The 17,063-nt window shown below is 41.4% G+C and overlaps 1 protein-coding gene across 1 annotated transcript in view; it reads right to left on the bottom strand.

The window, feature by feature from the left end:
• Positions 1–17,063, bottom strand: part of CFAP47 (cilia and flagella associated protein 47) — a 2,697,962-nt gene that overhangs the window by 1,434,441 nt on the left and 1,246,458 nt on the right. The window contains exons 46-48 of the mRNA XM_085622577.1: positions 12,362–12,558; positions 10,234–10,377; positions 117–290 (exon numbers count right to left, since the gene is read on the bottom strand). Of these exons, the coding sequence (XP_085478703.1) occupies positions 117–290; positions 10,234–10,377; positions 12,362–12,558 (515 nt within the window). The remainder of the gene's footprint in view (positions 1–116; positions 291–10,233; positions 10,378–12,361; positions 12,559–17,063) is intronic.

Below are 17,063 nucleotides of genomic sequence, written 5' to 3'. Positions count from 1 at the left end.
CAAACAGTAGTCTCCTACAATTACTGCAGCAGTAAACACGACCATATCATGAGTCTGAAACCTGTACTTTGTGGGTGTTTTTCAACAAATAAATGCTTTAATCTCCTGAATGTTACCTTGTAAGTTAACATGCTGTTGGTGTAATTGGGAACCATAAGGACCTCCTTGGTAACTTCTTTGACTTGGCAGCATATCACAATATGATCCAAAGCCACGGGACTCTGGCCAACACCTTTCAGGCTAAAGATGTGCTCGGTGCCATCTGTCTCATTTCTCAGAACAAGTCTGCCCTGTGGAAAAAAACAATTAAAAGCCTTTCATTACTTGAGGGGGAGGGGAGCTCTGGTGCCACACAGGGCCATGTGTTAAGATCGCTTACTTATTCGCTTTTTTTTCTTCTTTTAAATCTATTTATATTATCCTTTCATGAATGTGGAGGTTCTAGACAATCCCCCCGAAAATAATATTCTCGTATTCTACAATGTCTTTTAGGTCCACTAATAAACTATACTGCACTGGAGCTCTTATAATAAATAAGATTTAAGGACAGATAATTTACCTGTGATTTGGACATCACTTAAATTTGGTTTTAATTTTTTGTACAGGAAAACATATAGTCAAATGCACTTTCCAAGCTGTAGCTGCAATAAACAGACAAATACATTACAACAGAGGTGAAACACCTAAAACAGACGCTTAACCCATGCAAAAAACAAAAATATGATTAACGTATGAGATGAAATCAGAAGAGAGACAGCATAGGTGCTTGCTGAAATCAATCTGCAATGCTGCTCAGAAAAAGCTACAACAGTGAGTCAGTCTCACAATACAAAACTTCGATAGGGAACTTCACACCTCTATATTGCATCACATCATATTTCCCAAGAAAACAGCTTGGCTGTATGCAGAGCTGAAAGGTCGGTTAGTGGTAAGGTGTGCGGCCAAGCAAGTTGGGCTGGCTTTGTGCATCAAAGAGGACACTCAGTGTTAAACAAATACCAAACTAGCTAAAGAGCCCTCATCTAATTTGCCTATTTTGAGGGTGCTGTAATTTGCAAATTTTCCTGGGAACAGGCAAGACAGACCCTATTTGCATAAGTCAGTATGGATATTCCAACCTCCCCCAAGAGACAAAGTAGATTTCAACTTGAGTAAATGAATATGATAAGTATGCTTTTAATGAATTCTGGAGCAGCCATTACCCCCACATTGAACTGGGGTTTACATGATAATGTTTTATCGAACATCACTTACACATTTTCCTCCCTAGCCACAGCCCCTAGCTACGGGCTTGAAGACTTTGTCAATGCTATTGGCAGGCAGTTCAAGGTCAAGAGCCACTCTTGCTGTCCTTAAGGCAGGGACCATTTGATGTCATCTGGACTTCAGCATGCCCAAAGCATCCATTTACAGTCAAACTACCCCTCCAAATTTTTATATAGTTTCAGCAAGATTTGAGCTTTATCGGCATACACCTGATGTTGAATGTTTTAGCTCTCACACTAAAAACCAAGACAGAAACACATACGGAATGGATACTCCAATCTGGCAAGTTCTGCAACACTATGCACTTATAATTGGCTCTCAAAGAGGGACACTCTGAGATCCGAAGGAGCCGAGGAACCAGGTTGGAGCCTGAACAGCAATCTGCTCACGCCAAAAAAGCTGGTTCCACTAAGGGGTCAGGAGCACAAAGGGACTCACTTAAAATCTAACCCAAACCACCTTACCCAATATGAAAATAGAGATTAGGGATCACATTCTCCACACTTGTCTCTCTAAACACTCGCATAGCTAGAAGGACTTTGAGCATTCTCAACTCAAGCCGTATTCCAAGAGCCCTTTTATTAGTGGGCTCTCTTACATCATTAAAGAAGAGGTCTTCATGATATTGATGATATTCCCCTAGACCAGGAGGAGATAGCAGAAACTAATTGGTGGCAGTGTCATGTAGAAGAAAGGAAAGATAGGGACAGCTTCAGTTCTTTCTCCAATCTTGTATTTGAGTTGGATGCAAATATACACAGTAGTTGGGGTGCAGGCATCCGTCGAGGCGCATGGTAAAGGCAGAGTGCACATGAACTGGTTACAGCTGTTTGCCCACTCTTTTGCTATCTCCTTCTCTATAAAAGAAAAATCCCTCTCCTCAGTACTTCTCCAAATGAAAATATCATATTGGCTCTTCATCATAAACCTGTAGTAGTACTGGCAAAGCGGTTTAAGGAAATCTGACACCTTAATCAGCTCTCAGTACAAGTCCAATATCTACCACGAATTCACAATGTAGTGGCAGATTGTAAATCTAAACACTTTTGCAATTACAGTGACTGGTGCTTACCTAGATTTGTATTTCAAGCTCTAAATATTCTGAGGGACCCCAACTGCCAACTTATTCCTTTCACACTTACAACTCTCAGATTTTTTTTTTTTTTATATAGCTGGAGGTTAGAACCACATAATCTGATTTATGATGTTTTTCTCCAAGACTGGTCTCAGTGAGTCCTGTATTCCTTTTCCTGATTTTTTTAGCAATGTTGAGATGCTTCAACCAAATTCACACATTGAAGTCTATGGTAGTTCTAATCAGCCTCTTCTTGTGATTATAAGTTTGGTTGCTGACCATTCTCAAAATATTAGCGGACGTCATGGACAGCCTTCTGTTTTTCCATCCCATTACTAAAGAACCCTCATAGTCAATGACAGGACTGAGTTATTTACCACCTGCTTCAACTAACAACTGGGAACATTTCAGGTCAAGTTGGAGAATCTCTGGCCATTAAGGAGAATCAGCCATCAGAGACACTCGGGCCCAGGACTCTATCAAAGCATATTATCTAGATTTGGCCTCAATATTACTTGAAGGGAAACAATTCCTGTTTGGCAGAGTTCATACCAGTTCTTAAATTGCTAAGCTTCCTTGCATTTCAGGTCAAGCCTTCCCTTAAAATTACACATCTACGCATCTGGCATGTGTGGATAGTATGTCAGAGTAAAAGACAAACGAGTTGGTGAACAACTCTGGTTTGCACATTTCTTTAAGGAATTCAACTCCCAAAATCCACTATTCCCAAATACTCTACACCATGGGATGTATCATCATTCCTCTCTTTAATTGAGCAGATAACAAAAATATCTGTCTTAAAGCTTTATCAACATTGCCGGCAACATTAGGTTGTTCGATATTCCCCATCAACAAACACACAAACGGATTCATATTTTCAGCATTCATTTCCCAGAGAATCCAGAACCATAGGATGTATGGTACATAAAGAATACACATCTAGATTTCTACATCTGAGAGCTTCACTTTCAACAGCAACTTCTTGCCTTCTTCAAAAAATCTCACATTCATATTATACTGATGAGCAAGGTATACAAAGAGCTGCAGAGTATGTAACATTTTTAAGGCCTATACAGCTTGCACTAATGTGGCTTTAAGAACCTTCTGTAATGGTGCTAGACTCAATGACACATTTTATTACAAACAGGGCTTTCACAGTTCCAGTTCTAAAAAGCTAGCTTCTCTGCTGCTTTGTCTGATCTACTAGCTCATCTTATCATGATCACCACCCAGTAGCTTCCTCCATCTTGTTTTTTTTGTATATCTCTCTTACTTCTGGGATCTTAACTACCTTCTTTAAACATGCTACAATTGTATTGCTACTATATAAACATAAATATAAATATAAGAAATACGGCATACACAAACAATAGACACTGCCCCCTGAGGTGTTTAATAGGCAGGTCCCTGAGTCCCACTTCCCTTTCACTTGCGGTAATAGTTATTTCCCATTAATTATAGGTGACATTCAGGTTAGTTTGAGTCTCAGAAGTCCCACTCCAACTGAAGTGCAATGTAGCACAACAAGTCACCTTAGGGCCTTCCAGCTCAGGGATCAGCCTAACCCTCTCGGGCAAGAATGACACAATAAAAGTCTCTGAGGGGAGCAGCAGAAGCTGCTCTTGGTGAGTAGCACTCGCAGCTCTGCAGAGGCAGCAGTTGGGCATCCATGGCACTTCTTCCAGCAAGACAGTACGTTTTTCTAATCCTTCCCATGGACATGGGGGCAAGTTGGTCTGGTTCAGATCCTCGGTCAGGGCCCCGGACCCCTGACGAGTGAAAGCATCGTCACGGCGTACTCGGGAGAATCACCCCACACTGGGACAGAAAGTACTGGAACTGTGGTACTTATCCATCTCAACACGCTGCTCCATCTGGGATTCACTTCCCTTTCTGCCGGGACGGATTTATTACCGGCGGAGTGATCTATTATCCCTGCCATATTTGTCCATTAGCCCTGAAGAAGTCACTGGGTTCATACCCTGACAAAACACGTGTTGGCTGGGCATCTGATCACCGATTAAATCCACAAGAAAGAACATACACCATCGGAGCACTGTTTTATTTGTTTTCCTTGTTCATTACTTACAGTTCATTTGTACTGCTGACTCTGGAAACGTGTGCACAGATCTTCTGTTTCTCTGTACTAGACTTCGGTCTGCTCAGGGGGTTTAGGGTTATCCCCCTATCTGTGGCACCGTATTGAATTTTGTTTAAAGGCGCCATTGCATACCGCACTACCTGAAACCCCTGGCGAGATTCAGCCAGACATAGTTGCTGCTGGGGCGCTCAGGGCAGGTGTACAAATCCATCAACAAGCAAGGGACTTTTCCGTCGCAACAGCCTCTTGGGCATAGCACACACCATGTTTCCTCCTGTACAGCATGGGCTTCTATGGGCCTCTTTCCTTTTGCTCTTTCTTCCTATGGTCTTTTTGGTCTATTCTCTTTTTTCATAGAGTCAACTATATCTGAAGTTCTCTCCTTGTGCAACTATGGGTGGCCTCATTTATTGCATCTGCAACCCATCCAAAACTGAATTAAGGTTTCTTGCTGCCCCATCTCTACTTCATAGTCTGCTCCTGCACCAGTTCTTTAAACACTGCTTCCAGTTTGCTTATCTGATTCATGCAGTCACAGCCTTATCTGTGACAGATCTTTTTCTTTCTGCAAACATTTGTACTACTTCCCCATATAGCTGTTTCTAACAGGGGCATAACTATCAATAGTGCAGTTCGTGCAATGGCACTGGACTCCAGAGTAGTGAAGGGGGCAACTGCATTCCAAATATTGATGTATTGTACTACCCAGATGGACTATATAAGAGACCATTTTTTAAACCTATTTTAGGGCTCATGGTACCCCTACCAAGCCACTTGTGTCCAACTCTGTAACTGTAGGAAAATCCAGACCTCTCACTTTCCGTGCCCCTAAATCCTTATTTCTACACCGATTAATACCTGGCTGGACTACTGTTTCCTATTACTCAGACTCTTTTTCTACTCTTTCCCCACTTCAATTTATATTTAATACTTCCATCAGACTTCTTTTTCAGCCTCATCCTTCGTTTTCATACTCTGCATCACTTGCATCTATTCTCTGCCTTCATTTCCAGCTTCACATTCTCTTTAAATGCTGTGACCGTTGTGCTCCTCCATCTTTCTACTTTTGATTTTTTGGTCCACATGTCATCGTGCTTCCTTTTCTGAGTTCCTAGTTTTATCTTTTTTTGGGAGAGTTGTGTAGCCCAAATTCGAACCGAAGATATCAGGTATCAGAGCGCTTTTACATGAGCACCAGTTTCGTTACAGACGGGCATATTTATTTATGTCAGGCATGGGGAGATTAAGGGGCAGATTTAATAGCCCCTTGTGCTGCCGGTGCGTCACGTGGCTTGACGCACCAGCGGCGCAACCTGTTGAGTTATATTTACAAGCACACGTAAAGCCACCCTGTGTGACTTTACCTGTGCTTGTAAATATCCCCCATTTCACGTAACACTGCGTGTTAGGGGCGTGACATGGGTGGTGCTGTGGGTGTTCCCAACGCAACACCTATGCCTACTTGTGCATTTTCAGACTTACGAGCAATCTTAAATCTGGAAATGCAGCAGAATGCTACACCACCTTAGGGGTGGTGTAACGAGGTGTAACAAGGAGAAATGTTTTAATTTCTCCTCGTTTTTTTCCTCTTTCAATGCGTGCTGCATTCTACAGCACGCATTAGAAGAGGAAATCACCTCAATTCATTGTTTTTGTGCAGGAAGGTGCCCCTTCCTGCACAAAAACAATCTCCCCACAATGCAGACATCCTAGCACTATGGTGCAGGGGGGCTTGCGCTGGAACATGCAAGCAGTTTGTGCGTTTGCGCAGGGGAAGCACAGAGATAGGACATATTGTTGTAAATATTTTGCATCTCTGTGCTTCAAAACCAATGCAGCGCATCACAGCAAAATGACTTGCAGCACCACGCTGCGTTCGTTTCTTGTAAATCTGCCCCTAAGTGATTTACCCAGAATCACAAGCTGTTGAGTGTCGGTGCCGAGACTCAAACCCGGTTCCCCAGCTTCGAGGTCGACTGCTCTAGCCGTTAGGCTACATCCTCTCCCCAAACCACCCATCACACATGTGCACAACCACGGTTCTGTGTATTTTCCTGCTCCATAAGAATTGTAAAATCTTGCTTCCCTCTGTCAGCTCTAACTCTAATTTACGGATTTTCTGTCTTCATTTTCAAAACCATCTACTCATAGCTCTCAGCATTAGTGATTGCATTCTTGTTTTTGTTTTCCTCAAGAAAATTATTGCTTTTGAACTTTTTTTATTCTAAATTCTGTTCAGTACTTTGATGAAAGAGCTTTAACCCCTTGCGTGCGCATGACAGAACCACGCCGTCATGAGCCACGGGCTGCGTGTGCTCATGACGGAGTGGTTCCGTCATGCTGCAGCCGCTCCTCCCACGCGGCACTGATTCCCCGCCTGTGCGGGCGAAATAGAGAGTGGGCGGAGTCGTGACGGAACCACTCCGTCATGAGCACAGCTTGCCCGTGACTCATGACGGAGTGGTTCCGTCACGAGCATGGCGGCACCGCGCTCACCCCGCACCCCCCAAGCGCCGCGGTGGAATTCGCGCCGCAGCGAAGGGGTTAAAAATCCAATAAAATTTTGTAAACACAACTACTGTCGACATGCTCTAAAAGGGCTGTCCAATGAACGTTGTCACAATGAATCTCAACCCCAGCTGATATCATCTTACGAAGCAACATTCTAGAATGCCTATTGTTGGTGGCAGAAATGCAGGACTGGATAAAGAGAATAGGTGTTTTTTCTCAATGCTTAAGGCACCGTTTCAAAAGCATATCTGAAGCCAACATTGTGGGAAAAAAATCCAGTTTTCTCCAGACAGGTATTAAAGGAAAGTCTTGATTTTATTGTGAGGGTTCTATGACATTGCAACGGAAACTATTACAGTGCATATTTTTACAACACGGTTTTTACAACGCAACTTCCATTACAACACATGCTATTACAACGCAAGCCATTACAACGCATGTACCATTACAACGTAATTTACTATTCTAACACCGCTGGGTGCTTACCTCAGAGAAGGTGTTGGTCAGTGAGGCATATGCATTGTAATGGCATGCGTTGTAATGGCACCTAGACGCCTCCCAGTCCGGATTCCGCTGCAATCACAGCACCGAGACCACCCTCCTTGCTGCCACTGACGTCATCCGCATGCTACTTGACCAGGGACACATCGCAGGCCTCATCCTACTAAACCTCTCCGCGGCCTTCGACACCGTCTCACATCACACCCTCACAGCTAGACTACACGATGCGGGGATACAAGGCACCACCCTCAACTGGATCCGATCCTTTCTCTCCGGCAGAACCCAGAGGATCAGACTCCCCCCTTTCATCTCCGAACATACAGACATGAACTGCGGGTAACCACAGGGATCATCGCTCAGCCCCACACTCTTCAACATCTACATGGCCCCCCTCGCCGCCATCGTCAGACAGCATGGGCTCAACATAGTCTCTTACGCCGATGACACCCAGCTCATCCTCAACCTCACGAAGGATCCCGAAGACACCAAGCTCAGCTTCCAGGAAGGAATGAAGGACGTCGCGGCCTGGATGAAGGACAGCTGCCTGAAGCTCAACACAGAGAAAACAGAGGTCCTCATCCTGGGATCTTCAACCTGCGCCTGGGACGACACTTGGTGGCCCTCTGCCCTCGGGAGTCCTCCCACCCCGACAGACCACGCTCGGAAACCTCAGCATCATCCTTGACTCCTCCCTCACCATGACCTGCCAGATCAACGCCGTCGCCTCCACCAGCTTCAACTGCCTCCGCATCCTCCGAAAGACCTTCAAATGGATCCCCCCAAACACAGAAAAACCGTCACCCACGCACTCATAACCAGCAGACTGGACTACGGAAACGCCCTCTACGCCAGTATCAACAGGACCCTACTTCACAAGCTCCAAACCATCCAAAATGTCGTGGCCAGACTAGTCCTCGGGACCCCTAGGCATGAACACATGACTCAACACCTTCGAGACCTACACTGGCTCCCCATCAAGAAGAGAATAAGCTTCAAGCTTCTCACCCACACCTAGATATCCCTCCGCAACATCGGATCCAAATACCTCAATGATAGAGTCTGCTTCCACGCACCCAAAAGAAATCTCCGATCCACTGACCTCGCCCTAGCAGAGACCCCCTGCATCCGCAGAAACAGAGCAGGAGGAAGGGCCTTCTCCTACATCGCAGCCAAGACCTGGAACGAGCTCCCAGTCAGCATCAGACGCTCCCCGAACCTACACGCCTTCAGGAAGGTCCTCAAGACCTGGCTCTTCGACTGAACCGGAGCTGCCCACCCCCTCACCCCCCACACCTTGAGACCCTCACGGGTGAGTAGCGCGCTCTGTAAACCCCCTGATTGATTGATTGTAATTAAACATGCGTTGTATTGGCTGCGTTATAAAGCCATTGTGTTGTGATGCATGTGTTGTAATGGATGTTTTCCATTGTAGAGCAGGAAGTGAGAATCAGCCTACTGCTTTCTTTCTTCCAATATATGTTTCACTCTTGAAACTATATACATTATTTCTTCATTTCAACTCCATTTCCATGCATCTTACATGCCAGGCAAAGAAGTTATGGAGATGCCGGATCCAGGTATGATCACATCATGGTTCAATGTTTTCATGTGATGGCTGTCCTTGCTTATGATTTTTTTGTGTGCACGTTTTATATAGTGAGAACTCGACCCGAAGGTATCAGAGCATTTTACATGAGCACCAGTTGCGTTACAGACGAACACATTCATTTTGTTAGGAACAGGGAGATTACGTGATTTGTCCAGAATCACAGGATGTTGAGCGTCCCTGCCGAGACACGAACCCAGCTTCATGTTGACAACTCTAGCCGTTAGGCTACATCCTCTTCATGTTCTGTAACCGACGTTTAAGCATAAAAGGAAGAAAGCTTGCTGGTGGTAACAGGGGATTTACTGACAGACTGATTTGCATTAAATGTATGTTGCATACTTTATGATTTCCTTTTCCTAGGATTATGGCAAATGTATTTATGTTAAGCTTGGCTTCTAGTTAACAAAACGAAAGACTTGAAGCACATCACTCTCATAGATGTCTTTAATACCGGTCTATAAAAATCCGCATTTGCACAACATTTTTGCACCAGAGTTTCTAGAATACAGTTTGACATTGTTCAACAATTATCAATCCATACTGTCATGCAGCCACAGCCAGATTCACAAACAGCCATATTAGAAAGTTGCAAATTTGCTCCTGTAGGACAGTTCTAGTATTCAAACAACATTTCTCTCTATTCAAGAATTCACAGGGAATGTCAAAAGTACTCCTGGAACAGTACACAATCTTCAGACTTCTAGGAGCGCTCTTGTGCATATTATTTACTCATGTGGAAACTCCAATAGGCAGAAAGGATTGTAAGAAGAATTGTTTCTTTGTTCTCACCAAGTAGAACATTTTTTCCATGGTGGAAATCCTTCAAAGCAACCAATGATTTATAAAGGTATTACCTCAATGTTCCTACTTTGGAAACACACTTACTCCTGTCCTGGAAAGGATGTGCATGGAGAAAAACAGCAAGAGGTACATGGATAGGAGCAAACTCACAGGTTTGGATCATTCACCTACATTTTCCTGTAGACCTAGACAATAGCAATCAGAAACTCATGCCTCTGCCTAAGTTTGCAAATGTGGGAATCTGACCTTTGGGCTTAGGAAATTCCACGAATATGATTTCTGATTGCGCACAACACCTTGGCAATGAGGTCTCTAAGGACAACACATCTTTAATGTCTAGAATTCCCCAAGAGGTTTAGGTAAACTTACCATGGTCACAGACTTGGCGATGGGCTTGAACATGAGGGAATACTCAGATGTTTCCCCAGCCTTCACATACATGACAGGGGGACCGTAGAACCCGTCCCCTTCTAAAACAGCATTGAGCGTCCAGTCCAGCTGAGTCATATTGCACTGGAAGACGGAAGCAAACATGTAACACAAATGTTACTGACAAATTAAAAACTATGCATTAAAATACAATGTAAATTGATAATCTCTTAATAGATTGGAAGCATAATGAAGGTTCTGTTAACAAAAGTGCGCAATATTTTCTTTAAGATTTTTCCAACACGTGCAAAGTATAAAGTAGAGAATTAATCCCTACATTTCTGTTGCTGCAGAATCATTCTAAATGTATGTACATTTATGGGGAATAATCAAATACATTTCTTTATAACACATAGGAGCCTGCATTCCCTGTATAAAGGCCCCTCTCTAATTTACTTTTTCTCAGAGAGTCATTAGTCACCTGAAATAAATGAAGTAGTTGCACAGTTGTAATAAATTATTACACCAGACTTCTGACATTACATTATCTGCTGCTAGTTCCAGCAAGCAAGGTGAAAGGCAGGTAGGGGATATTAAATATATTTGCTGATGCAGTTTAAACAAGGAAAACGGAAACTAATTTTTCTTTCTTTTGACATGCTTCTCCAAACAGAAAAAACAGAACAGCATAAAGAAGGTGTTAATTAAACATGTTCATATTTTCCACACCATAGGTCACTACAAGAAAAATATAATTTCTGTATGTTCTACACAATCTGAGCCACAGCATTTCTTAACCTGACTTCTGTTAAAAAAACTTCTAGTATACTTTTGAGAAACATATTACCTGCTTTAAGTGTGGTTATTTTCACAGTACAGGTTCTGTTTTTAGTCTTACAATCTGCAATAGTTATTAAGGAGAAAGACCCTAAGGATTTAGTCGTTTTTTAGGAAGGATGATGGTGTGACTATGTATTATAAGAAATAAAATACCCTCTACTATGCATTAAAAGACTACTGCAAGTCACCTCCTAGTTCCATGACCTTATAACGAACTTCAGCCTTCAGCCACGTTCTTCTAAATAGTCACAGAACGTCATGGTAACTTACAAGATCTTTATAATGTACAGCAGGGGAGTACTTTAACCCATATATTTCTAAAGACATCCAAGCCCTGCTGTGCGATTCAGGTAGTGTGTTCACATTCTACTTCAGAGTGGTCAATAAAATAGCTGATAAAATTGCTGCAGCAGCACTTGCTAACTTTGCTCTAAATATCTTCTTTGCAATGTACTTATAGGTGATTTTTTATGTTAAAAGTAAAAGACTAAAGTTATGCAATAAACCATGCATAGTATCCCCATCTATCTGACGGACACCAATATACTACGAACGAATAGCAAGATAGTTAATTTATCCTCAACTCGCATGAGTTTTCAACTGATTAAAGGAGACGTTAAATATTTTTTCTAAAGAATGATTTTACCTAAGGACTCTTCAGCCGACTTTTGTAGCATATTAGGCTCCTACTGAATAATGATCGAACTATGTATAAACAGTCCACATAACGTAACATTAGATTTCCTAGACTATGAAGAGAAATAGATTTCTCCAAAACAAAAAATGTTTTTCCCTGCATTACCACCATGGATATTTGGGTTAACCCACACCACAAAATTTTCTTTAGTAGGAGTAATCCTGGATATTTACAATAATCATGAATTATGAGGACTATTCCTGGAGATGTCTGTCCATTCCAGAAATTCAGAAAACTACTCCAAACAAGGTAAGAAACCTGCAGGAGTATAATAATTATGTTATAATGGAGGGCATTCTGTGTTTGCTAAGTAAAGTGAGATCAGGAAAGTGTCTGCCAATAATCCAGTCAACTAGATAGCAAAGGAACCTGCGATTTTTTGTGTCTCAAAAGTTACTCAGGTTTATTTCAAATAGCAGTAAGGTGAAACATAGTATATGGACAGGATCCAGTGAAAGTAGAATAGCTGTTGAAACAGATAGACTGACGAAAAGATTCAGAGGAACCACAAAGGGAACAGAACCTGAGGGATACAAGGAGTACTTCACTGCAGAAATGCTTATCCAGTAACTCTGCATCTCGCCCACTTACTATTGGAATGTCTTGAATGATCGGTTGCTGGGCAGGTGTTACAAATTCGAGCTCAGCTGCAGCCCTACTTGCATTCACCAAACACTCAATCGCATAGACCCGAATGTCGTGGATGGAACGAAGGACAATGCGACAAGGGTAACGACCCGGTTCTTTTGGTTGAAATTGGATATGAAGCTGGACTGCAAGGTCTCCATCTACAAAGCAACAATTTAAAAATAAAATGACCATTTCCCTTGAACACTGAGCAAATGACAATTATGTTTAGTAAGAAACCAAAATATAGAAATAACTAAGGCAAAACAGTTGAGTAAGACAGAGAGAAAAGTATTACATGTTTTACAATTTAATACCACATTGGGTTAACAGGCATAACATTTGCAGCACTTTAAATTGGCGCTTGCCCTAAATCTCATCATCATATTAAAAATATCAGTGGATAAGCCAAATCGGCGAAATTGAATATGATCACGTTGTGCCTCTAATGTTTAAAATCTACATCTCATGACCGGTGCTGACTTTTTTCTGCCAGATTTTTTTATTACAGCTTCGTATTTTAATTATCGCAACAAACAAACCCCACCCATCCTAATTGAGCAACACCTTTGCACCTACAACGTCGTCTAAGCCTCCCCTGCCCCCCGACGAAGGAGAAGGTTTTCAGACAAGAGTTTAGAACAAAAACCGTAATAGGACACTGTCATAATCGTTGTAAGATCCATTTCCTTATTTTTCCCCTGACTATTGAAAAAGAGTTGTATTATTGTTGAACTGAACTAACTGTGGACACACATGTTGAACAGTTTTTTTTCTGAACTCACATAACTATGGCAACTGGCCACCTGAAAGTCTATGGAGACTAAGTGGCTTCCATTAGACTGTTTTGGCTCCCCTTTTGTAGCAAGAGGAAGTGACAAAGCAATCGTTAGAAAAAAATGTGTGAGGTTTTATGTGTAAAACCATATTACAATTAAGAAATAATCTGTACTGCACACTAAGTTTAAAAATATATCACTTTCCTAAACAAAATGCTTCAAACTGTAAGAATATAACTAAAAGTCCAAAGAAAAAATAATCTGATTAGAAATAAGAGAGGTAACAGGATATTTATAAAATCAATCTCAACTGCCAAATGTATTTAAGTTTTTATGTACATGTGTCGATTCACTTTATTTCAAAGTTCTGAGAAGTACAGAATTCAAGTCCAAATTTTGGGGTAGGAGGAGCCCAACTGTAAGCAGGGTACACTACTATCCGATGTACTTCACTCAATTCCATCAATCTAGTGTTTTGGCATTGAAACACCAGATTGTGTCTCCCTCTCAAATAAGAACATTATGGGTGTCGGTGCAGAATATGCTACCTTAAATCCAACTCATGTGGTGTGGCAACAACTAGGACTAGGAGCGGTGTAGTCCAGATACGGAATTTGATTCTCCCCAACTTGAGCCGTCACTCCTAATAAGTCAATTTAATTAAAGTAGCAGGTGATAAATATTCATATAAGGATGACAGACCAGGGTTGTCTTTTCAATGCTGTATATAAGAATTTTTTTAGCAGCAAAGCACATAAATAATAAGTAGAAAGAACTTAGTACAGTTCTAAGTGAAATTCGGCAAAGGTTCGCCTCTAAGGTGGGGAAAATGGGTCTCTCTCACATGGACATCTACACATCCTTTTATAGGATTCTAAACAAAGACATTGATACATTCTACATAGGTACCTGAGTCTCAAGAAATGCGCCAATAGGTAACGAGAAATAAGAAACATTTACTGCAAAATATATCTGAAGATTTCCCCAAAGTAGCACCACAATGAATTTGCAGACATTCTCGCAGTTAGTACAGCTATCCAATTGATATTTTGTGTGACAAAAGCCTGGAACAGTTGAAACGTCCTTGGTTAGTTAAAGAGCGAAAAAGGTCTCTGGGAACATCTCTCTCATTATTAGTGTGAGTTTTGCAGTTCTTTATTTGGACCCAAAGAACAACAACAGTTACCATGTGATATTAATGACATTAATACATGATGGATGATATTGTAAACAAAACTTTGGTTAGCTGAAGCCTCAACTGGTGATGCGCTTCAATGGGTAAGGGAATCATCTCTCACATGGGTCACCAAGTCATGCAGAGGAAATGCTAAAAAACACACTATAGCTTTCAGCACAAGACTTTGCAAGATGAATCTTGATCAAAAGGGCCTGGTTCCAAATATTCTTAACATTGTGGACAAGGTTGGTAATGAAGATACAACGGTAATGGCCAAGTTCCAAAGAATATGAGAATTACTCTCACAGTGCACTCTGATCACTACCCAATTTATCCCTTCAGAGAATGTTTCACATTTGCTGTTTACTTGATATTGTTTGAAGGACAATGTTACAGTCTGAAGTTCATGGGGAAAGTGATTTTGAGATGCCCACAAGTAGTCCTGCTAAAATGTTGTCCTCTCATGTCTGATTAAGGATAAATGGACGCCCTGGTGTCCTACGGCCACATTTATTAGACAACTCATCTTTGAAGAACATTTATGTTGGCCTACCTGCCAGGATAAAAAAACTATTTCCCTGAATCATAAGTAGAAAGATTAGAAGGTAATGCATACTGTTCGTCTCCAAGATGTTGATGTGTGTTTGCATCTTTTTTTTTAACATGGTTCAATCATGGAGCATTTATCCATAATTATAAAATAATTTGTCAACCTATGGTGTGCAGGTATGGTGAATGAAATTCCATCTTGGCAAAGATCTGTGGTTGCTCCTGCCACTTAGCTAGCAGTGGCTCAATTCCCAACACTAAGGGGCCAATTACGATGTCATTAGGAAGGGCTCCGAATGGGATTCGGTGTTGTCGAATCGGATTGGAACCCTTGTCCCCTAGAATCATACAGTTTTCTCAACAACCGATTACGATGCCCGGAAACAATTCAAGCAGACCGAATCGGTTGCGAAAGGCATCCGGACAGCCCGAGTCTTTCAGAGCCGATTCGTACAGCTCTGTGGACACGGTTTCCCAGCCGAGCGATTACGATGACTGATTCAGACAGTCATTCCGATTTGATTTGCCCGAAACGGCTGCCGGAATCTGTCTTTGGGGGCCCGTTGCGGGTCCCCCTTCACCCAGAGCCGAGGGAACCCTCTTCCCAACCATGCACAATGTGGTAGGCACCACTGGGTGCCTGCCACAGGTTGCAAGGTTTTCCTCTACCAATCCCTTTTTTCAATGGGAGCCTGTGTTCACGTTTGGAACACAGGCTCCCATTAAATTCAATGCGAGTCCGACTGAACGATGTTGGAAGGCATCGTAATCGGTCGTCCGGACTCACAGGACCTGATTCGTTTGGAAACTAGTTTGGAACCGATTTGTTCGGGACAATTTCCAAATTACATCGTAATCGGTCCCTAAGTGTGAGACATGAAGTTTATCACCTACGGGTAAGTCCTCACCGGAAGCCTACATTCTCAGTAAAAAAAAAAAAGCGGTCTCTAATTTTCAGTTGCCAGTCAGTTGTTTCTAGTCAATCGTAACAAGAAAATGATGTAGCTGCTCACCTGAAATACATTAAGAGAGTTGAGTTATAACATCACAATTACTGCTGCACGAGCCAGCAGCCAAGGTGAAAGGCAGGTCATGGAGTATCATTATAGCTGAAGTTTTTGTTCTTATGATATTTATGGCAACCTTTTTACTGCTTTAAATATTTTAATTTACTAGAAGAAATAAAAGATCTTTCTGCATGCTACTACCTTTGTTGAAAACCTGATTTACAATAAAGTGATTCAAATATGTTTTTTCAACAAATTACTAACTGTTCTTTGGTGTGTTTAATTTTGCACAAGAGATTCAGTTTTCAATCGTTAAAGTCTGCCATGTTAAATAATTTAATTACAAACCTATCAAAGGCCAGCCATGTTGCTTCAGTGAATTTTGTTTCTCTAATTGAACTGTTTCATAATTCTCATTAAATGATTATCAAACTCATGATTAACAGCGAATACTGACTAGCAAATTGAAGACATTAAATTAATGGAGCGCAAAAAATAAACAATCTAATTATGACCACGACTCATAAATTAAATATAGATTTATCGATAACATATAAGATCAAAATGATAATATTTAGAACAAAACATGCTCTTCAAAGTGACTGTAATAATTTCAATTTAAGATGATTATGAAAGCAAAATAACAGAATAAATGTGAGGTTATATTATGGTTATAGAGGGTAAATGGCAAACAAAATTATGATCATCATTTTCAAACCAAAATTTGAAAGGTTTTTAATTAATTATATAATATGTCACCTAATAGGGAGTACATACACAACAGCAATATCAGTGAATCAAGTCATCAATTCAATGGAAAAAAGAGGGGCATTTTGGATGAGTATGGGAAAACATGAAGCAAAGAAAGACTATGGTTGTGAGACTACAATTGTGATGTCTTCATCTTTTGCTGAGGAAAATGTGAACCTTGAAATGCTGATTGGACTAAATGCATATATAAGAATGAGATTTTTTCAGAACATTCTGTTAATAGTTGTCAGAAACTACAATACACAGTGAATAACTTGTCTTGAGTGTTGATGGGAGATGTATGAAAAACTAAATGGTGGCCTTCTGCCCTCAAATAAGGAAATTTAAATGACAAAAGGCATCACAAGAACAACATATATGACAGGAATATGTTTAGAAGGACA

This window comes from Triturus cristatus, chromosome 8, assembly GCF_964204655.1.
Source record: "Triturus cristatus chromosome 8, aTriCri1.1, whole genome shotgun sequence".
Taxonomy (NCBI): Eukaryota; Metazoa; Chordata; class Amphibia; order Caudata; family Salamandridae; genus Triturus; species Triturus cristatus.
The sequence above is the reverse complement of the archived record's forward strand: the minus strand, read 5'-3'. Positions and strand labels throughout refer to the sequence as shown.